Raw genomic sequence first — 23,341 nt, 5'->3', positions numbered from 1 at the left:
CAGACCAGGATACTGGGGTGGGTAGCCATTCCCTTCTCCAGGGGATCTTCCCAACCCAGGGGTTGAACCCAAGCCTCCTGCATTGTAGGTAGATTATTTACCAGCTGAGCCACCAGGGAAGCCCGAATCAGGTTAGCCAGATGGTATTTCAAGTAAGTTACACTATGAAGTTAAGGCAACAGGTAACACATACTGAATAAGCCAAAAAGTGCTTAATTTTGTTTTCTATGAAATAGTTTATTTTACTGTTTACTATGGAGGGGCTACAAATACGTATCTGACAGGAACACCGAGGACTAACATTTGCAACACTGGTGAAAATGGATATGAAGACTTGAGAGTCTACAGCAAAGGGTGCACGCCATTTACATTGCTCATCTCCCACCATACATCTGAAAACATCAAAGGCACTTATCAAAATGATTAAATAAAGGAGTGTGGAATTTAAAACAATGACATACCCCAGGCATAAGATCAAGTGCTTGAGTTTTCTTAAGAGTTTGAGTTCTGACATTTGACTGATTTATGCAATTTACTTTGTAGCCCTAAAATATTTAATAGACGGTCTGATTTCAAGACCTTTTCAAATGAAAAGAACCTAATAATGTAAAAATAAAAATTTTTCTTTACCCATTATAAAACAGCACTACAATCTCCTGGTAAAGGCAAAAGACCCACAGTTATGGCAGTCATGTCACCTCTGCAGGGAGGACCATGGGCGTTGACGCTTTATCAACGGGCACACCGGTGTGTCTGTGATTTCCTAGGCACACTCATCTAGCCAGGTGCACGGCACTGGGCTGGGTGCTGTGGGGACACAAGCACGATGTGATCTGTGTTTTCCCAAGCTTGTGTTTATCCCCTTCAATTGGGTTGGTCATGCTTTCCCTTCAATTCCTACTGACCTGTTCCAAGCAGCTTCTTAAAACAGAGGAGCCAGAATAAAAAGATTGTGTCCCCTATGGCTCCATTTGTCTACAGTATGGGAAGAACAGTGGATGAATTGAGAAGAAGGGCACCTTCCAGCTCCTTCTGACTCAGTATCTTCACACAGCCTTGTGGCAACTTCCTACACAAATATGAGTACTCTACTGCATTCTAAAACAAAAGTGTATAAATGCATTTGGACTGATTTATGTTCTAACTCCTCTCTCACAGAAAAATAAAACTGACTTCAATGAGTCCAATCACATTTCCACATGAAAACACACAATCAGACTGAGAGTTGGTTTTCCTAGACTTAGGAATACTGACTCAATAGTTAGCTTCTAATGGCACTCATTCTCAACATGAGAAAACAATTTCTAGCATATTTTTTAATCTTAGTATGCATACACGTAAGTGTAGAGAGTGTGGATAAAAAGGCTGACAGGCCATCTAGCATGTTTAAGAGTGTACTGATAATGAGAAATTTCAATTTTTTTCCTTCTCAGTTTGTACATGTATAATCATTTCCAGGATACCCACGTGTCATACAAAATTGAAAGATGCCCAATTCTGCTATAAAAAAAATGCTAAAGCTATAATTTTTTAATGCAGAGTGACTGCACATAAAGACTATATAGAAGCCACCCACAGGAGTGCTAACAGAAGGTATTTCTGAATTTGACGTGTACTATTACCCATCCTCCATTTTATAATGTTCCATTCTCACTACTGAACTTCTCTTTAGTCAAGAAATCCCCAAGTTGATAAAAACCTGAGGGTGATTTCCAGTGAGATTTATCAGGATAGAGGAGCAAAAAGACCACAGGTATTACTGGATCATATCTGTAGGAAAAACTAATTAATTAGCATTATCACAAAACTACTGTAGGGCAACAGGTTTCAGTAGTCAAACATAAATCACAAGGGTTTGTTTCCAGCATTATAAAAGGGGTGACCTGATTTCACTGGGTTATCAACTAGTATTTACAAAGCTACTTGGAATTTTTCTCTTGCTCTTCATTGTTGTTAAGTAATGAGAATTTTGATGATGGGGAAACTTCATTTTTCAAGTGTAGGATGATCTGAGCTGAATGAGAAAAAGAATGATTAAAGGAGGGAAGGAAGGCAAGCCTGGCATCAATTTGAACACATTTTTCTTTTTCCTAAGGCGTGTGTCTCCAAGGTTATGATAATAATGTCATAAACATGTCAGTCACTTTAAGGGTCTTAGTACTAATGAAGACTGAGAAGGATGAAATGATAAACTGAGCTACCACTAAACAGGCTACCACTAGTACAAATCCCTAAGAGTAACATATCCACCACCAGTATTCTCAGCAGCAATATATTTAAATACAAAGAGAACTACATATATATGATATTATCATATAAATATTTCCTTTTATTTTTTCATTGTTAAAATTTTTAAAAATTTTGTTTTTATTTCTTTAAAAGCATACTTTATTAAAGAAACACTGGAAATGTGGATTCTTTTTGAGAAATAATCATCTTCACTGATAGATGATATGAAGAAACCAGATTTCTATACTAACCAATAGAAAATTAACCACTGGTGAGTTTAGTTCCAATTCCAAATGAAGGACACACAAAATAAACATGTTAGGACTGATTCTGTACACTCAGTTAAAACAGTTCCACTCCTGAACTATATTAGCTACTGAAATTCTAAAAATGCTCATTTTCCTGGGTATCCTCTTTTGTCAAAGGGTTTAGTATTTACTATGTTATTTACAGTAACTGACATTTACAAAGGATGGAGAAACCAGAGCACACACTCCATAGTATGTAAGACCTTTACCTCTTTTTAAATGTTCTTAGTGGACTATAATGCTAAGCAAATATATTTAGACCTTCTAACTTGCAGGTGTATTGAATATCTCTTAATCTGCTTTCTCCCTTCAAATGTCTTTTCATTCTAAAGAGAACATTTTTGTATCTTAGTACTAATCCTGTAGAATTAAAAAAAAAAAGATCCTATGTTTCATACATTTTGAATGAAAACAACCAAAGAAATAAACCCTGTATGGACTATTTTTTTTCCTATTTAAATACTGCTACTTTCTATTAACACTATTTCAAATTTAGAGTTACATATACATTGTGAAGACGTCCATGTACACAAGTCTCTATAGAACCTCCAATTTTATTATAAAACTTCCTCACACACACTAGAGAACTATATTTTCACTTTCACATGTTTAAACAACCCAAGAAGGTTGGCATATTTTAAAGTTAACACTTTTTATCATTATAAAAACAGACTGAGATTAATGGTGACCCTAGCATTTGGTTACTGACTGACTGATTAACTAGGCTCCTGACTTCTTCTTATTACTGGCTAATTTCACATTTGATTTTATGTATAACCTGTATTTCCCAGGAGATAATCAGGGAATGCAAAAATCAAAAATCCTAAGCAGGTAATTTTGCTACTTTAAGCATTTCTGGTAAAATAGCTAGTTGAAGTTAAAGAGGAAAGCTACTAATAAACAGAAAATTAAGGGGACAAGTTACCTGTGGATTTCATTCCTCACATTAGGACTGGTCCTCCTTATTGGAGGCTAACTGAAAACAGACTGGACCATGACTTTTAGCTGTATGTTTGGCATTTTCAAATACTCCAATGATGCTCTTCAATAATTTTATTACCTCCAATTTATGACGCCATACTACGCTTTTCACACTTTAAATTTCCCATTTCCATAATCCAAATGTCAAAAAATTACTACACATTCCCTTATACAATCAAAAATAGGTTTACTGGAATGTTTTCAGTTATAGCTGAAGGCAGCAACATTTATAACATTTAGCTTTTGTTACATCTATAAACATGTGAACATTGCTTGCAAAGCAATTATTAATATGAAAAGAATCTTGCAAATATCGATGGAATGGTTACACACATCTTTCAGCATAATGATCTGGTACTCTGCAGAGGCTCCCTGACCACCAGCCTGATCCCTACCTCAGTGCAATAAATTCAGTCCTTATGCCATTAAAATAACAGTATGGAATACCCTTATCAGTGTTTAACTATATATATACAACAGTGAATTGGCAAGTATCTAGTTTCAAATTAGACCCTTGGAATATGGCAAAATCAAGGCTGGTTATCTTTGCCTCAAACATAATTATTAAAAGCAACATTTTGTTGGAAGGGAGGGAGATAATTGGACATTCTCAATGCTCCAATTTGAAGTGATACTTGCCTCTTAATTTCTTGAAAAAGAAGCTTTGAAAGTTATATACATGGGTTTCATTTAAATTATGCAGCAACCTTTTATTATTATTGTCCCAGATTTTGTTTAATGAAGATCTGTCGTCAAATCAAGTACGGTATTTCACAACTATAAGAACTGCAAGAGAAAAAAATGGAAAAGAAACATCAAAATCGGATTCATACGCTACTGTGAGAAACAATATTCCTAAATGTAGTTTCCATTGTGAAAAGAAGTAAGTAACAGGGACAATTTTTATCTGAAATGATAGATAACACATGGGAATGGAGAAGCAAAAATGAGACAACCTAAATGTCTAATATTAGCATTTTGATCAAATAGATTAATACAAAATCATAGTATAAAGAGGCTAAAACATTTACTAACATGGGAAAATATTTTGAAAGTATTTACTAGAAAGTATACATATGATTTTAGTTTTTGAAAACATGTTTATATATTATTAATAGGAAAAGACTTGAAGTATATACAATAGTTATATTAATAGTAGCTATCTCTGTGTGCTAAGAGAATGGCTGGATTGTATTTTCTTCTTTATGCCAGTCAACATACCACTGGTTGTTGGTACTGGCAGTAGTTATGTTCTATAAAGTCACCACAAACACTGAAAGAGTGGATACTGAACCACTGTTCTGACGGCAAATAGAGGCTTAAATTCCTGCCAGCCTCTGTCTACAATGTTTCTGACAACCAGTGAGTACATAACCTTGTTTTATACGTTTCTGGGTAGAGACACCTTATTTACTATACAGTGCTGACTCATTAGCCCTGAACTCATGGCCAACAGGACTGTCATGTATGCCTGAACGAAGCTTATCTAATACACATATTTCCTCCACAAGGCACAGTACAGCCTTGTACTCAGCAACACTAGACGGCACCAGAGCACCAGTACCCCTGGGGGCCACTTGAAACAGCAAAACCATTAACAAGATTGACAGAAATGTGAGCAGCGTGGCACTGAACAGACTCTGAAGGGCACCTGTTTACTTCATGAGGTGGGACTGAGGCAGAGCATGACATCAGACATCAGCTGGGAATATGCACATCAAGAGATCCAAAGTTTTCACCTTTCTGACTGCAACTGCCAATGACTCCAAAAGCACTGGGGTAAATGATCAATGCTAACTAGTAGATGAATTCACAAACACAGAATCCACAAATTATGAGGACTGACTGTCTTTCAAACAAAAAATTTTTTTTTTCTGTTTAAAAGTAGTATCACCATGGAATTTTTCAAATGGTTATTCTGAGATACTTTCCGGATCTTTATAAAATCCCTGTAAACACAGAGCAAGAATCTTGGGGGAAAAGGAGATATTAAAAATGATCTGACCAGAAAAGGACAAATATATGATGTAACTTATATGTGGAATCTAAAAAGTAATACAAATGAATCTACATCCAAGACAGAACCAGACTTACAGTCATAGAAAACAAACTTCTGGTTACCAGAGGGGGAAGAGAGGGGGAAAGGACAGATTAGGAAGTGAGAGTAACAGATACAAACTACTAAAAACAGATAAGCAACAAGGACCTACTATACAGCATGGGGAACTATGTTTAATATCTTTTAATAACCTACAGTGGAAAATAATCTGAAAAAATATATAACTGAATCACTTTGTCATACACCCGAAATTAACACAACCAACTATACGAAAAAATTTTTTTAATGATCTGACTTTAAAAAGGATATTAAGGGGGTAAAAAGGAAGGGCAAGAGTTATGCTTCAATGATGGAAATGAAGCTCAAATCCAAAACAAAAATTATCATCTAGAGAATTTATCTGTATTTTCTTCAAACACAGTATTATGAAATGAAGCTGCCATACCTAAAAGTTAATAATAAATAGACAATGAGTGTTATGGTCTTGAGTGTAACAGTAGCCATATATGGCCTCAAACAAATCATGCAGCCCTGTCATTTTTGTTGAGAATCTGATGAAAGATAAAGACTCTCACTATAAAAACGTACATATGCATACTCATGTAAAATTTTATATACAATTTATATGCATTTTCAGAGTTACAGATTCTAGGTTAAGAGCTCCTGTCTGGGGCCATAAATCATTACTCAACCCTGACATCAATAATACTAGTCAACTGAAAATACATTAAAAAGAAAATTTTTTAAAACTTCAAATCAAATAATACTCCTCCAAATTAATAATCCAGTAAATACTTACTGATAATCACTAACAAAAGGATAACAGCAACCAAAGCCATGATAGCTTTTATCTACAACACACAAAAAACAGAAAAGATTAATGTTTCACTTCTTAATAAAGAGTATCTGTCATTCTATTTACCACATTACACTAACTCGTCAACAATCTCCTTCTAAGAAAGGTTTCCAAATTTTTTTTCATATAAACTTGATTATTTGCATCTTTCTGAAATAATCAGAGTTCCCCAAATTTGAGGAGTTATGCTTGTGTAGATTTTACTGTTCAAGGCTACAGAGTAAACAGTAATAATCAAAGCCTTCATGGGCCTGGTCTTTTTGTCTCTGATTTCACACATATCTCTAATGTAAGGCTAGGAAAAGAACAATCTTTTAGCAACTCTGTCCAAAAATGTCAGGATATTATGAATACCATTGGCATCCAATAGAGATGGTTCAATATACATAGTATAAAGCATTTCTTACAGAAATTATTCTCAAAGTATTAATATATTGGAATTCTGTTAGTTTGTGCTCCCCTTATTTTCTTAGCATTTTTATCTCCATTTTGAGGAATATAATTTAAACTTTTCATGAATAAACCTCATTTAATAAATAACTTGCCTAAGAGCATTCTGTGCATCAGTTTCACAGATAGGAGAAATCTTAAGATTAGTCCTTAGGTACTTAATATTTTAGGTCCACATTATCTCTCTCTATAAAATTGTCACATTCCTCATCTAATCCTACAATGCATAAATTATAAATTGACTAGATTTGAATTCAAACAAAAGTGTTGTTATCATCAACAATTTTCACAGATAATAGATTAAAGATGGTTCATTCAGAAAAAAGGTACCCAGTTGTTATAAACACATGAAACATTCCAGTGGATATTACAACTAGCAACTAGAAGTACCTAATGAAATGTTTCTAAGATAAAAATACTGCTGACATTTTAGTGGCATTATATTCATGACAAGAACAAAGTGACCAAGACAATACATGGAAGATTTGCAATTTGAATAGCAGGGACCTATCACATGATAACCAAAAAATGTATACACAGACTCAGATCAAATGAATACGGGTACATTTTCAATAGGTGTCTGGGTCCACATTACACTATAAAGTACTTTAGTGACAAAAGTGATCCAGAGAATATATGGAAGCTTTGCATTTTTTTTAAACCTGAAAATATTTCTAAAATAATTTCGAATTTTACAGTAGCTTTTCAAATTTACTAAAAATACATATTAATTTGCCCTATTAATTTGTGCTAGGCTTAACATTTAGAAGGTTTAAATGGAAATATTAATAACAATTTAAAAACACCTAAATAAACAGTTTCTAACACTGGCCAGGAAATGTTTACAACCAAAAATGGCAGTATTCACACATGTTCAAAGTGCACTTCTTCCAAGCGACATGGACAAAAATCTGTTTCTCATTAAACATGTTTACTTATTTATGTTAAAAGTCAGGTTTATTGAGAGATACTTTACATACAATAAAACTCACCCTTTTAAAGTTCATTTTGATGCATTTTGACATCTAGTTGTCAGCCATCACCATCGCAGTTGAACGTAAGACACTTTCATCACTCAGAAAGTGCCCTCATACCCTGCTGTAGTCAATCTCTACTCCTCGACCCTTAGCCAGTGGCAACCTCTTATCTCTTTTCCATTTCTATAGCCCTTTACTTAGTCCTTCCTAAATAATAAGTTAAACCAGAAAATGGCAATGATGTAGAGACTATTAAAAAATATAAATTAAAAATATACTCTAATTTTCCCACTTAAAAGCATGCTATTTATTTGATCTGGACCCCATAAAGTACAAAATGAAAATCTTTAGCCATGGTTAAAAAAAGCTACACAAAATGTACATTATCATTTTATTAATGGCCACGTGAATGAGTCATGTGTATGTATGGGGAGAGGAGGTTAATGGCTTGTCAACCTTTTGTTCCACCAAACTAATTTCCAGAACAGAACATTTGTATAGAAATAAAAAATTTACTCTTTAAAAAAACCTAGAAAATTTAAATTCTGGACAAGAGGAGCAATGAAACTTGTATCTTCCCCTAAGTTCTATTTCTGAAAATAAGAGGATTCAACAGGTACACAGACAAAAAGAAGTAAATCTACCGAAACTCTTGGAAGAAATCCTTAGCATATGTCAACATCATGTTTTGAAAGTTATTCCTAAACTGGAAAATGAGAGACTTTAAAATGATACGAAGTATCAGGAGGAAGAAGATGAGATATGCTCATGACATGAAATTTTCTAAAAAATCTTAAGAGAAACATTTTTCTGCTTGATAAGCAGTAGCCATACTTGATTTAAGAAGTAAATTCATTTCCATAAAATGTTTTGCAGGAATATATCAGCATATAATGATTCCTAATTTTCTTCTTGTTAAAATGTTTTACTTCTTATTCCTCTTATCCCAGTACTAACCATGCCTGACCTTGCCAAGCTTCTGAGATCAGGCAGATTGGTTCAGGGTCGTATGGCAGAAGACTCTCTAGAATAATGAGGGACAGTGGGACTTTTTTAAGCCCCCCCATTTGCCATATGAATTCTGACACATTCAACTGCTTTTATTTTTTTCCTCCTTTCCAAAAGAAAATTATATTTTTCTCTAGCTTGCATTCTATCTTTTAAACATCTGTATGTAATGGTATAGGTTGCTCCAAAAAGGTACTAATAATAAATTATAAGTTAATATTTCTTATAAGTCTAGAGGAAGCTAAATTATTAATAAAATGTGGGTTACTCTCTACGAAGAAACCCATGAAAACAACCTTTCAGGCACTGCTTGATTCCTTGAGTTATTTCTAACCCAAAAGATATTAATTCGACAAATATTCAGAGTTCCACCGTGTCTCAGGCTCAGAATATATAATAATGAGCAACAGAGTTGTAGCCCCTGTCCTTACAGAGCTTATAATCTAGAGTCCCTTTTTCCTTCATGTCTTTGACCACCACTGGATATGCTGATCAACCTATCCAACATCTTCTGATTTACTTACTTTGCATCCACGCCACCACATTTGCCTTCGAAGTTGTTTGGATCTGTTGCTGAAAGCAGTTGCATTATCCGATAAGCTTTCTATATCACATAGAGGATGGAGAGAAGGATTAAACGACATAACAGGATTCTTTTATCTAGTCACACAAAGACAAGAAAATATTAATTTCTACTTCTGCAAATTTATTCCCCTTTAAGCATGAAAACAACATCTTTCCTTTCCTCCACCCACAAACTCTGGCATTCTGTATTCTTTAAAAAAAAAAAAAAAAAGGAAAAAGTGGCTGCACATCAGTTTGCTCAATCCACTTTTATGATAAGAGTAAGATAAGACTTCTAGGCCCTCAGTGCTTTCAATAAACATGAATTCTGTTAGAAAATGCTCCTTAAAAACTCAAATACTTGGCAGAACTATAGAAAAACTCTACAAGTGGAGAAGGCTAAATTCTTAGATTATATCAAAAGTGATTCTGAAGCAAAATAGTACAAATTTTAAAAGTGGTTAAATAATTTTTTTTGTTAAGTAAGTCTGTCAAGGATTAATCAGACAGTCATTCAGCCATTCATCATTTAAACAATACGTGAGTACCTAATAAGTGTCAGGAACTGTTATAAGAACAGAGACTAACATCTGTCAGTAAAGAAAGGTTACTAAGTCACCAGACAAAGCATAAGATAAAAACACTGGATAGAAAAAAAAAAAAAAAACCACTGGATAGGGGGGTGGGAGCTAAGAAAAAGAAAAAAAACCACACTGGATAAGTTTGAAAAGTTTGAATACAAGTGATTAGATCTATTTTCCATGAGATCAGGAGAGATACAAAGTACATCAACATAACAGGACAAAAGAAAAAAATACTCTAATTCTTTTCAATAATGAATTTTAATTTTTTCATTCTCAACCGATCAATTAAAGCAATAATACGACAATAAGATGTTTCAAAGTAAAGGGAGCTAATATATACAACTTAACAATGAAGTTTCAAACAACCCAACTGAAAAATGGAGGAAGACCTAAGTAGAAATCTGACTTGTGGTTGCCTAGGGTGGGCAGTGGGTGGGAGGCAGTGGGAAAGGATGGATTGGGAGTTTGGGATTAGCAGATGCAAAAACATTATATATAAGATGAATAAACAATAAGGTCCTAGTGTGGAGCACAGGGAACTATAATCAATATCCTGGAATAAACCATAATGGAAAAGAATATGAAAAAGTATATATATGTGTATATATATAAATGCTGTACAGTAGAAATTAACACACAAATCAACTATACTTGAATAAAATAATTTTTTTTTAAAGTAAAGGAAGCTGAAGTTAAAACATTAAAACCATAAATACCATTGTTCCTAAGACAAGATTTCTAAACTTTGGCTAGAAAAATGGGAGAAGTACACTATCAAAATACAGATTAAGAATTTCAAGAAATATATGAGGTATCTGTACCTGATTTGTCCTGTAGTTCATCTAGTCTCTCCCCTCTTTCTATTACCTTTGTAATATTTTCTTGCATGACATCAATGACTTCATCCACCTGATTCTGAACACTAGTTTAAAAAAAAAGATAAAAAAATAATGTATTCTTGAGAATTTTACAATTTTTGAAAATTTCATTAGACACTATAGAAAATAACAAGTTCTCAGAATCATTCAAGTCTAAAGTTTTTAAGTTTAAGGCTTATAGCAACATTCCTTCCATTTGTGGGCTTGAGTACTCAGGAAATTAAAAGACAACATAATATAAATAAAAGTAATATTTAACTTAAAGGTAGTTTATTCTTAGTCCTGTTTCTACAAATTAAATGCATTGTCAGAAAGCTCAGTAACTGCCTATTTGGTTCATTTTTGTAGCCCCAGTACCTGTTACACTGCTTGGGACAGAGTATGCACTTAAGACTTATCAGTTCAATAAGTGAACAATTTGGGTTTAAGTCCTGCCAAGCACATCCAGCTACTTGAGAAAGAGATATAAGGCAGTGAATGTAGAGATCTGCATTTAACTATAATGGAAGCAGAGCTATTCTTCACCAAGGACCAATCTTGAAATTTCTAGGTAGTTATCTTCCATCAGGTGCAAGAGACAATAGCCTAAATAAGGCGCAGCAGGGTGGAAATGGACAAAATGTATGGCAGCTCCTATAGCTATTCTTTATATCAATATACCTACACTACATGTGATTTTAAAACAAAACCAATGTAACTGAAGGAATCATTATGATCCCAGAATCCCTATAAGCAAAAGACTCCATGGATATAGACAGATTAATTGGTTGACAGATACCAATTAATTAATTAATTGGTATCTGTCATGCAGCCTAGATCAATCCAGCCTGGACCAGAGATGCCATCAACATCCTGGTGCTAAGTTTTAAGGGGTTAAGAGTGAATTGGCCATAGTTAAAAAAAGAAAAACGTCATGAATGGTGGGAAATTTCTAGGCTAAAGGAATAAGAGGAGGGGATATTTCAGGAACCAATGATTAACTGGATATGGGTGAAGGAGTTAGGGCAAGAAAAGGGTAGAGAACTTCTAGATTTATAAACTGAGCAATTGAGTAAATATAGATGATGGTCACTAACTGGAAAAGAAAATTAAGGACTCAAAGGAAAAGCAAGTTTTTGAAGGAAGGGGTGGAGATTTATCTTATTTCCAGTTAAAGAGTCATGCGGTAGAAGAAAGGACACAAGAGAGAACCTACCCTCGAAAATATAAAGGAACGCAGAGAGAAGACATTTTAACGTGTCAGACTCAAGAGTCTGACAGCACTTGAGCTCCCGAAATGTCTAATTATCACCACTATAGGGAAGCTGCATGGTGTAGTATAGAGAGCCCAGGCTCTGGATGCAGACAGATCTGGGTTTGCAATTCAGTGTCATCACTTACTATGTATGTGGCTTTGCAAGCCATTTTGCAAGCCTCTTTGAACCTCGTATTTTCTCACCTTTAAATACAATACAATATTGTAAAGTAAAATTTAAAAAAATAAATAAAATGATGATAATCTTTCCCTTATGAGAATTATATGTGACAGTGTTTTTTAAATACTTAGCATGGTTCCTATTGTTTAGTGTGTGTTTAATGTCAGTGTTCTTCCATTAAGAAAACAAAAAAGTTCATGCTCTGCTACACACACTCATCCCTTATTTTATTTTATTTATTTATTTATTTTTTAATTTATTTATTTGGCTGTGTAGGGTCTTGCTTGCAGCACATGGGCTCTTTTTTTGTTGCTCCTCATAGTACATGGACTTCCTTGCCCTGGGGCATGTAGGATCTTACTTCCCCAACCAGGGATTGAACCCACATCCTCTGCATTGCAAGGCAGATTCTTAACCACTGGGCCACCAGGGAAGTCCCATCCCTTATTTTATAAAGCAAATATTTATTTGCATAGGTAACACCCCATCTTGTGGCCTCTTAAGGTACTGCTGACAAAAGAAGTTTAAAAGGTATGTTGTCTTTTTGCAGTTTTATACATTTGCTGTTCATCATGGAACATTCCTTGGGGACCTTATAAAATTAAAACTGTTTAGACCAAGGCTATATATAGTTAGGAGACTTTCTACCCATGGAAGAGAATGTCTACAATTCACTAGAGTGACATTTATAATGCTATTATTTAATTTAAAAGCAAAGGAAACATTCTAAAGAGAATCATAAATTTTTATATAGGCATGTGAATATTTAAGATCTTTCCCAAAAATATTCACTAAAAAGTGACACTGGAATACTAGCAAATCCATTAAAAGGACCTACTGTATAGCATAAAGAACTCTATGCAATATCTTATAATAATTTATAGTGGAAAAGAATATGATAAAGAATATATATACTTTTTCAGATCATTTACATATATATATATAACTGAATCACTCTGCTGTACACTGTAAAACAACTATACTTCAATAAAGGAAGAAAAGGGACACTGGGCATTTTTTGTGGAATTAATGTTATCAGTATGTCAGTCAAATTTGAACAAAGCAACAATGCTGCTGATCCACACCTTGTATGGAAATGTTACATATTAAGTGGTAATAACACACCTTAAACTCACCAGTGCTAGCAATTTTACTTACTATTCATAAACAAATGCCAGGTACTTGTCCTTGGGCAAGTGATGTGGCATGTTATGCTCCATGATTTTGGGCCATTTCGGACACACGTTTGAGTCATGCCCTGGTTAGATAAGTACTCATGGGGTTGTGCCAATAAGGTTTCAATTGTGTGTTTTGATGACTGATCACCTTCTAAGTAAATCTGATAAGCCTTCAGCTCTAGAGAAAGAACTCAACCGTCCCTTACTGTTCTAAAATTCTGTGATCAAAGTTATTGTGATAATTTACTATGCACATATCCATATTCACATGTATGTGTGCTTGGCACTTACTAATACAGACACAGTCTGCAATACCCACTATTTACAACCAACACTGGCTTAGGAGTTCAGCCAGAAAGTCATACTGAGAAGATTCACTGGGCCATGCTCAGTACCAGGCTCAGTCTGGGGAAAGATGGCAGACAGGAAATGAAGCATATTGGCAGGGAAAAAACAGATGTGTCACCAGTGGAGCCCTCTTCTCCAAGGGCAGGTGAGGTATACATGTGGGTGGACAGAGAAGTCGCCCCGGCTCAAAGAAGGAAAACCTCTCTGCCATGGCATCCTCGCAACCTTGAATGTGTTGTGGTACTTCCAGAACATGAGAGGGTGAGTGACTTGTGAGGCCATCTCTTACTCACCTCTCCATCTCCCTCTGGAGACTGTCATGAGACAGTCTGATGACACATGAAGCTTTCTGCAGGATATATCTGCAGACTATAAACCCCTATAAACCTGGGCTAGAACTGGCTCCTTTGTAACAGGGTATCTCACATCTCAGACTGCAGCCTCCTATAATCATTTTTGGTGTATAGGACAAGAACCCAGGGAACTGACACCTTCAGCTTCTCTTCCTTTGACAATCTATGTGAGTAATGAACTGTCTGGATCTAAGTGGCTCACTGTATCTTGACTGTCGAAACATCCCTTGAAGCAGCAGAGACTCTCTTCTGCTGGCCTCAAAGAAGCGAGCACTGTGGGTTCTACAGCTGCAAGGAAGTGAACCCTAACAACAACTACCTGAATTTGGTCAGGAGCTTCAGATGAGATCAAAGCCCGGGCGACACCCTGACTTCAGCCTTGTGAGACCCTGCACAGAGGGCCCAGCTAAGCAGTGACTGAACCCCTGACCCATGGAAAATGTGGGTTGATAACTGTGTGTTGTTTCAGGCTGCTAGGTTCAGGGTAACTTGTTATGCAGCAAGAAAAAATGAAGACATCCCATTTAGTATACCAATTTGTTGCTACCGTGATTCTGTATTTCAGAATCCATTAACTAGGATTTGGCTAAGTGTGGGCCTATTTCTTCATTCCAACGGCTCTGTGACTAAAACCCAAGTATCTCATCAATAACTTGACACCATATTATAGCACCCTTCTCACTATGTGCCATCTACATCCAGACTTAGGGGAGCAACTACCCTTCCTCAGATCTTGAGCCTGGGCCATTCGGTTTATCTTCCAGTTTATCTTTTATAGGTGGGTAATTTTCCAGGGCTGTTTCACTTCTCCAGTTGCTCCTGCTCCCTTCTTGTCTGGACTCATATACTTCTTACATCAAATACATTCACTATAGCATTACCCACCATCTACCACCAATAATATATACAGAAAAGCTTTAAACTGAAAATTAAGGAGCCATAAAACTTAGATCAGGGCTTCCCTGGTGTCTTAGTGGTAAAGAATTCACCTGCCAATGCAGGAGACATGGGTTCTATCCCTGATCTGGGAAGATCCCACATGCCTCAGAGCAACTAAGCCCATGCACCTCGAGAGAAGCCACATGATGAGAAACCTGCACATCAAACTAGAGTGGCCCCTGCTCACCACAACTAGAGAAAAGGCCACAGAGCAACAGAGACCCAGCACAGACAAAAATAATAAAATTATTTAAAAAAAACTTAGGTCAATAAATGGGTTAGGATAAGTAATAGAAACGAATAAATTCTGGAAGTATATAAAAAAGATACTGTACTTCAGAAAACTAAATCTATTATGTTGCTTTTATTATCATGCTGAAAATGGGAATCATGTTATAGATTTAAAACCAAAATAGACCTTGAGATTATGCTAAATAAATGAATTTGATATACAGAAATAAAAATCAACAACCAGGAACTGCATTTCCTTAGCTATAATTAAGAGGTAGCTCTGTGAAAATAAAAAGAATGACTGGGTTTTTACAACCCAGAATATCAGTTTACATCAAGGCTCAGCAAATTTTTTCTGTAAAAGATAAGATAGAATAGTTTTTAGATTTTGTGGATCATAAAGTCTCTTGTCACTACTACTGAAATCTGTCATTATAGTCTGAAAGCAACTAAGATAACAGGAATGGCTGTTTCAATAAAACTTTATAAAAACTAGCTTTGGCCCATAGGCTGTAGTCTGCCAACCCCTGGTCCAGGTACAAATATGATAATCTTTTAAACAAATAAGTATCTCACAAACTTACTGCTTAATTTTATCATTTCTGGGTCCAAATCTTGGTCCAGATGGTCCTCTTCTGAAAAAAACCAAAAAACACCAAATACAATTAATAAGGAGAGCATTAAAACAAACAGCAAAGCAGAAAATACACACACACACACGTTGAATTCTAAACATGGATCATTCATCGTAAGGAACCAGATTTTACTAGTATTGATAGGACTTATCAATATATAATCATGCCTGTACTTCACTGATACTTAGTACCGGCTGTCACAACCCAATTCTTCTGAATGTTATCAGTTTCAATATAATTCTTGGTTACCACAGATATTCTAATCATTAAACTCTGAAATACCACAACAACCAAAGTGCTAGGGATTATGAATAACTTTATGATCAATTATAAAATCTGCCTGCAATGCAGGAGACCCCGGTTCCATTCTTGGATCAGGAAGAGCCCCTGGAGAAGGGATAGGCTACCCACTCCAGTATTCTTGGGCTTCCCTGGTGACTCAGATAGTAAAGAATCCACCTGGAATGCAGAGACTTGGGTTCGATTCCTGGGTGGGGAGGATCCCCTGGAGGAGGGCATGGCAACCCACTCCAGTATTCTTGCCTGGAGAATTCCAATGGACAGAGGAGCCTGGCGGGCTACAGTCCATAAGGTTGCACAGAGTTGGACACGACTGAGCGACTAAGCACACAGAACACTCTTAAGTCCAGTTACCTTGAATTTAGGCTCTAGTGAAATGCTAATTTTCAGGGATGAATATAGAGAAAAATCCATTCAAAGCAAAGTTGTTTTTTTTTTTTTTTTCAAAACAAAGTTTTTTAAAGTATGTTTTTTGATTACTCATCTTAAACTTAGCAACATAACTAAAGGGAAATGTAGGAGTCTATGAAAATATTAACATTTCTCAAATTATCTCTCCATTAGAGTCAAGTGTTGTATCATTTAAACCAATCCATTTTAACACACTGGAAATAAAAATTGGGGGATATTTTAAGTACTTTTCCTTCTTCTGATGATAGAAAATAAGGTATAAACCACAAAACTCAAAGAATAGGTTCTGACCAATTAAACATTAATTTACCATTTTCCTCTATGCCCAGTCCTTGGCAACCTCCATCCTACTTTGTATCTCTATGAATCTGACCACTGTAGGTATCTCAGATAAGAAGAATCATGTGAAATGTATCCTTTATGAACCGCTTCTTTCATTTAGCATAACGTCTTCAAGGTTCATTCATTTGCAGTATGTTTCAGAATTTCCTTTTTAAGACTGAGTGCTATTCCATTGTATGTGCATACCATATTTTATACATCTATCCATTGACAGACACTTGGGTTACTTACACCTTTTTGCAATTATGAATAATCCTGCTATGAAAGTAGTGTTGACTAATCTTTAAAAATTATTTCGGAATGTTACTTGCTTTGTTCCCCTTTCAGTGCACAGACAGAAGCACCGTGTGTGGGAGCTGACTTTGAACAAGTGTGCCAGCTTTGTCAGCAGGCCCTTTGGACGTTGTACACCATTGTTTGGGAGTAAACCTCCAGTGTACACAGCTGGCCTGAAAAGTTTGTTTCTTGCTTACATTCAGGTAACCACTTATTTGGCCAAAGCATCCGACCTTCTTTTCAATGAGTCCTTTGTTCACAGGTAGCTATTGCTGCAGTCTAAGGATTCTCACTGAAATTGGCACTGTTAGCAATTATCTTTGTGACTCTGGAAGTTTTGTTACCTACAGGAAATATTCTTCCCACTTCATCTGACCTTCCTGCCAAAAATGATACTATCTCCTCTTAATGGACTTGCTTTCCCTCCTGTAGGCTCTGTTTGTCCATTGCCTCATGGCTGACAACTACTTTTATAAAGTGTTTTTTATTTGGGGAGGGGGAAGTCTTTACAAAAACAACATTATAGCAGAGGGAGGTAAATGCTTCCTCCCAGGCCTACCCTGCTACATCAACCTTCAGAGAAAACTCCTGCAACAATATGTCATCCTTCCTGCCTTTGCAATTAAAACTGAGGCCCTTTCTAATTGTAACTGCAAAGGATGGATCAAGTAAATTAATTCTGACAGAGCATCAGGGCAATTCAATGGGGACAAGATAATCTTTTCATCAAATGGTGGTGGCACAAATAGCCATATGCCCCCTGGCCCCCCCTAAAATTATCCTTCACTTTACCTCAATTCCATATATAAAAAATTAATGTACAACAGATTATAGACCTAAATGTAAAAGCCAAAATGTTAAAACTTCTGGAAGAAATCAGAGAAGAAAATCTTAGAATCTTTGGGTTTGGCAAAGATTTCTTAAATAAGCAAAAACAATAAAAGAAAAAATTTAATAAACTGATTAAAACTCTGCTCTTCAAAAGATAGTTATGAAAATGAAAAGATTAAATTACAGACTAGGGGTAAATGTTTGTAAAAACATTTCTCTGATAAAGAATTTGTAAAACATATTAAAAAAAAACCTCCTACAACTTCATAAGACAAACTCAGAATTGGGCAAAGGATTTTAACATATACATCATGAAAGAAAACATGAAAACCGTAAATACGCACAAAAGAAGTTGTTTAGCATAATCTGTAGTTAGGAAAATGCAAATAAAAACCATAATGGCATACCACTATACACCAACAAGAGTGGCTAAAATTAAAAGACTGACTATACACAGTGGCGATGAGGATTTGGAACAACCAGAACTCCCATACAATGCTGGTGGGAACATAAAGTGGTACACACCACTTTGGGAAACAGCTGTAAACATATACCAGCCATTTAAACATAAATTTTATGTTATGTATGTTAAGTAAACATACTTACCATCCTAAGTATTTACCCAAGAGAAATGAAAGCATAAGTCCACACAAAACCTGTACACAAATGTTTACAGCAGTTTTATTTATAATAGCTAAAAACTAGAAACATCCCAAATATCCATCAATAAGTGAATGGGTAAGTGTTCATATAATGGACAACTACCCAAAAATAAACAGAGACAAACTACTGATACATGGGACAGCATGGGTGAAACTACTAATACATGTGACCGCAAGGGTGAATCTCAAAATAATTATACAGAGTGAATGAAGCCAGTAAAAAAAAAAAGGCATACTGTATGATTCTACTTATCAAAAAAATCTAGATGATACAAACTACAGTGATAGAAAGCAGACCAGTGGCTGCCCGCTGACTGGAAAAGTGACAGATTACCAAGAGGTTTGAGGAAACTTTTGAGGTGATGGCAATGTTCATTATTTGATTTTTCTGATGATTTCACAGGCATACAGTGGATATGTCAAAATGCATATTGTACCATTTATATGTATTTTACTGTATGTCAGTTACACCTCAATAAAGCTGTAAATCAAACAAAAATAACTTACAGAAAAAAGTCCTCTTCTTCGTCTGAATCATCTTCTAAAAGATTTCTCTGCCAAAAAAAGAAAAAGACTTGAGTTTTCAGATTCCCAGGGGCTTACAAATTGTCAGGGACAGCGCAGTGAAACAATTTCTATCCTGGTGAAATTTCTTAACTCCACGCTTCCAGACAGAGGGAAGGGTAATCACATGTGCTTCACCAGAAGCTAAAAGATAGGAAACTTCAGTGCAGGCTTTCTAAGAAAATGCTTGTAACACAGAATCCTCTGACTGACTGACCCCAAGGTAGAGAGAGGTCACTGAAGCTGATGTGGGAGTAAGGAACGCAGGCAATCAGGAAGGAGCAAGTCCTTTCTCCTCCCTCTGCCTTCCAGTATCTATCTATTTACAGAACCTAAGGAGTCAGGAGGCAAAGGAGAAATGTACTGCAGTTGCAGAGTCCAACTCCAGCATCAGAGAGAGGAGTATATACGGTAGGTTTTGCAGCTCAGAGACAAGGCATAACAATTGGCACCTAATAGTGACTCAGCCCATGAACAGCCCTGTACACATATTTGAACTTCCAAACAAAAACAACTTTATACTTTTACCTTATAAGATACAACTATTTTTCTTAAAATGAGGAACCTTCTCCCCCAAAAGCGAAGATATAAAGTTCCAAAAGGAGGCTAAAGAAGAGCAAAAACGAAATCTTTTCAGCATACAAGACCTCCAACAGTAAATACTTTGTAGGTAGAATAGTGCCTCCCCACAGATGTCGACGTGCTAATCACGGAAACCTTGACTATGTTCCCTTGCATGGTAAAAGGGACTTTGCAGAAGCGATAAACCAAGGATCCTGAGGTGGGAAGGTCAATATGGATTAATCATGTGAGGCCAGTCATCAGAGAGTTCTTAGAAAAGAGAGACGCAGGGACTTCCCAGGTGGCTCAGTGGTAAAGAATCCACTGGCCAATGCAGGAGACAAGGATTCGATCCCTGGTCTGGGAGGATTCCACACGCCCCTGAGCAACTAAGCCCGTGTGTCACAATTACTGAACCCATGGTCTAGAGCCCATGAGCACCAACTACTGAGCCCGCATGCTGCAGCTACTGAGGCCCATGCGTTCTAGAGCCTGTGCTCCTCAAAAAGAGAAGTCCCCACTTGCTGCAACTAGAGAAAGCTCACATGCAGCAACAAAGACTCAGCAGAGCTAAAACCAAATAAATAGATAAAAGTAAACAAACAAACTTTAAAAAAAAAAAAGGGAGGCAGAAGTGAAAGAGAGGCAGGGGACACTGGAAGATGTTACACAGCTGGATTTAAAGATATAAGAAGGGGCATGAGCCACACAGGGCAGGCAGCCTCTAAAAGCTGGGAAAAAGCAAGAAAACAGCCTCTTTCCCAGTCTCCTGAAGGAACACAGTCCTGTCAGTGCCTTGATTGTAGCCCAGTAAGATCCACTTTGGACTTCTGGTCACTAGAACTATAAGATAATAAGTTTGTGTTGTTTTAAATTTGTGGCAATTTGTTACAGCAGCCATAGGAAGCAAATACACCACCCGTGTACCTTTTCTGAGAAAATTACCCAAGGAATTACATTGGCTAAGAAGAAAATTCTATCAGAACAAAGATGGAGATTGATATACTCAGTATGTCTAATAAAATATGTGGTCAAATCTAAAGGGAAGATGATAATGTGATTGTGAACTATAATGCACAGCTATTGAAAAAGAAAACATGTAATATAAAGAAAAACTTTAAAAGAATCTCAAACTTTTCTAACAAAACCCAAAAGCAGGAAGAGGAGAGTAAAGTGGGGAAGTAACAGCAAAGTCACATGCTTATCTTGGTGGGGAGAGAAGTGGAGGAAGGGGGAAGAGGCCTAGAATGAAAAGTAGTTCAGAGGGGCACAGTTGTGAGCATGTTGACAGAAAACACAAATTTAAACATTATTGCTAACACGTACGGGTTTCCCATGTGGTGCTATTGGTAAAGAGCCTGCCTGCCAATGCAGGAGAGATGGGTTCAATCCCTGGGATGGAAGATCCCCTAGAGAAGGAAATGGCAACCCACTCTTGCCTGGAAAATTCCATGGACAGAGGAGCCTGGTGGGCTACAATCCATAGGGTTGCAAAGAGTTGGATACAACTGAAGCAACTTAGCATGCACACATGTTAACATGTAAAGTTAGTAAAAGAGAGAGAAGGAAAAGGGGAGGAAGAGAAGAAATTTTTTAACTGTCTAGTGGTCGGGCGGGTAGGGGAAAAGTAAGGAAAAATAATCAACTGAGCAAAAGAAGTTAGGGAAACTTGGGAAAACCTAAGAAATATAATGAAGGACTTCCCTGGTGGTCCAGTGGTTAAGAATCTGCCTGCCAACGCAGGGGACGCAGGTTCGATCTTTGGTCTAAGTTAGATCCCACACGCTGTGGGGCAACTAAATCCACGAAAATCAAGGAGAAGCCCTTGCTTCTTGAAGAGAAAACCCGTGTGCCGCAACAAAGAGACCATGAACTTCAACAAAGACCCAGTACAGCCAAAAAATGAATAAAAATAATATCACGAATATCATTATCTCTATATATTATTATAAATAATACACAAAGAGCAAGAAAAATGAAAAGAGGATTGCTCAATATTCATTTAACAAATATGTTTGAGCACCTTCTGTGTACCAGGCACTGTTCTAAGGACCAAGCACCAGCTTTGAACAAGACAGACAAGGTCTGAGCTCTTAAAGAAAAATATCTGACAGTGATAAAAGTTATGCAAAGAATTAAAACAGTGATGGGATCAAAAGTGACAGGGTGACTAAATGAGATTAGGCTGTCAAGGAAAATCATTCTCAAAAGGTGAAATTTAGGCTGAGATCCAAACAATATCAAAGAGCCAACCAGAGATTAAGATGAAGAGCATTCACTGCCAGCAGAGGGACCAGCTAGTGCAGAAAATGTCCAAATAAATTAGTTTTCACAATAAATATGAATGGCCTGAATGCTCCTATTAAAAGGAAAAACTGTATGTGAAGTTCAAAAAAAATTCCAGGTAGTATCTGTTTATAAGAAATTGACCTAAAATAAATGTCAAATAAAGAATGGAAAAAAGAGAGAGATGCAGGAGATATACTAGCAAATTCTAACAAAAAGTAAATGACCGGGAAAGAAATCTGCAACATACTTTCAGACTAAAGGGTCTGATATCTCTATTAAATAAAGATCTCTGACAAACCAGTAAGAAAAAGACACAAGACAGAAAAATCATCAAAGGAGAGAAATAGACAATTCCTAACAGAAAAGAAATGGCCAATGACCACATGAAAAGATGTTCAAAATTAATAATATATAGGAAGATACATTAGTGACTTCTTTCAACAAATATTTCTAGAATGCTATTGTAGCTAATAAGTAGCAGACAATCATTACATTCATAACACAGCTTATTTGCCCTGTATACTAAAAATACAGTGTTTATTACAGTTGCCCAATGAGAAACACAATGAAAACCAATGTCTTTACACTTATCCACTGAACAGACACAAGTGCTAAGTATACATTATCACAAAAAGGGTTACGTAATACAATAAGATATCATTTCACACCTACTAGGCAGATAGTGACAAGTGTTGGTGAGCAGAGATTGGTGGTGAGGAGAAATGCGGAGAAATTATAACTGTTACACATTCCTGGGCGGGAATGTAAAAACTGTGCAGTCATTCTGGAAAACAGTTCGGCAGTTCTTCAAAAGGCTGCACACAGAGTTACTATAGTACCAGGTATTTCTACTCCTAGATACTTACCCAAAAGAAATGAAAATATATGTAATGAAATGAAAACAAAACTTGTATGTCAATGTTCATAGCAGTAGTGTTCTTCATAATGGCCAAAAAAATGTAAACAAGCCCCAATGTTCATTAACTGATGAATGAATAAAGTGTGAGACATTCATATATTGGAATGTTATTCAGCAATAAGAAAGAATGAAGTACTGATACATACTACAACATGGATGAAAACATCATGCTAGGAAGTCATTTACAAAAGAC

The 23,341-nt window shown here is 36.1% G+C and overlaps 1 protein-coding gene across 3 annotated transcripts in view; it reads right to left on the bottom strand.

Annotated features, from left to right (window-relative positions):
- Positions 1-216: 216 nt before the first annotated feature.
- The window catches only part of VAMP4 (vesicle associated membrane protein 4), a 29,376-nt gene continuing 6,251 nt past the window's right edge, over positions 217-23,341 (bottom strand). The window contains exons 3-9 of one of the 3 annotated variants that reach the window (XR_006272620.1): positions 19,323-19,369; positions 15,943-15,993; positions 10,838-10,938; positions 9,393-9,472; positions 6,377-6,428; positions 4,158-4,304; positions 217-2,014 (exon numbers count right to left, since the gene is read on the bottom strand). Coding sequence is in view for 2 of the 3 variants with exons in the window: in XM_043485672.1 (XP_043341607.1) it covers positions 5,961-6,022; positions 6,377-6,428; positions 9,393-9,472; positions 10,838-10,938; positions 15,943-15,993; positions 19,323-19,369 (393 nt within the window). In the remaining variant the exon portion in view is untranslated. Of the gene's footprint in view, positions 4,305-4,341; positions 6,023-6,376; positions 6,429-9,392; positions 9,473-10,837; positions 10,939-15,942; positions 15,994-19,322; positions 19,370-23,341 lie in introns of those variants that run through there. The other 2 variants (XM_043485673.1, XM_043485672.1) reach the window with 2 other exon arrangements.

Source organism: Cervus canadensis, chromosome 13 (genome assembly GCF_019320065.1).
Source record: "Cervus canadensis isolate Bull #8, Minnesota chromosome 13, ASM1932006v1, whole genome shotgun sequence".
Lineage (NCBI taxonomy): Eukaryota > Metazoa > Chordata > Mammalia > Artiodactyla > Cervidae > Cervus > Cervus canadensis.
The sequence above is the reverse complement of the archived record's forward strand: the minus strand, read 5'-3'. Positions and strand labels throughout refer to the sequence as shown.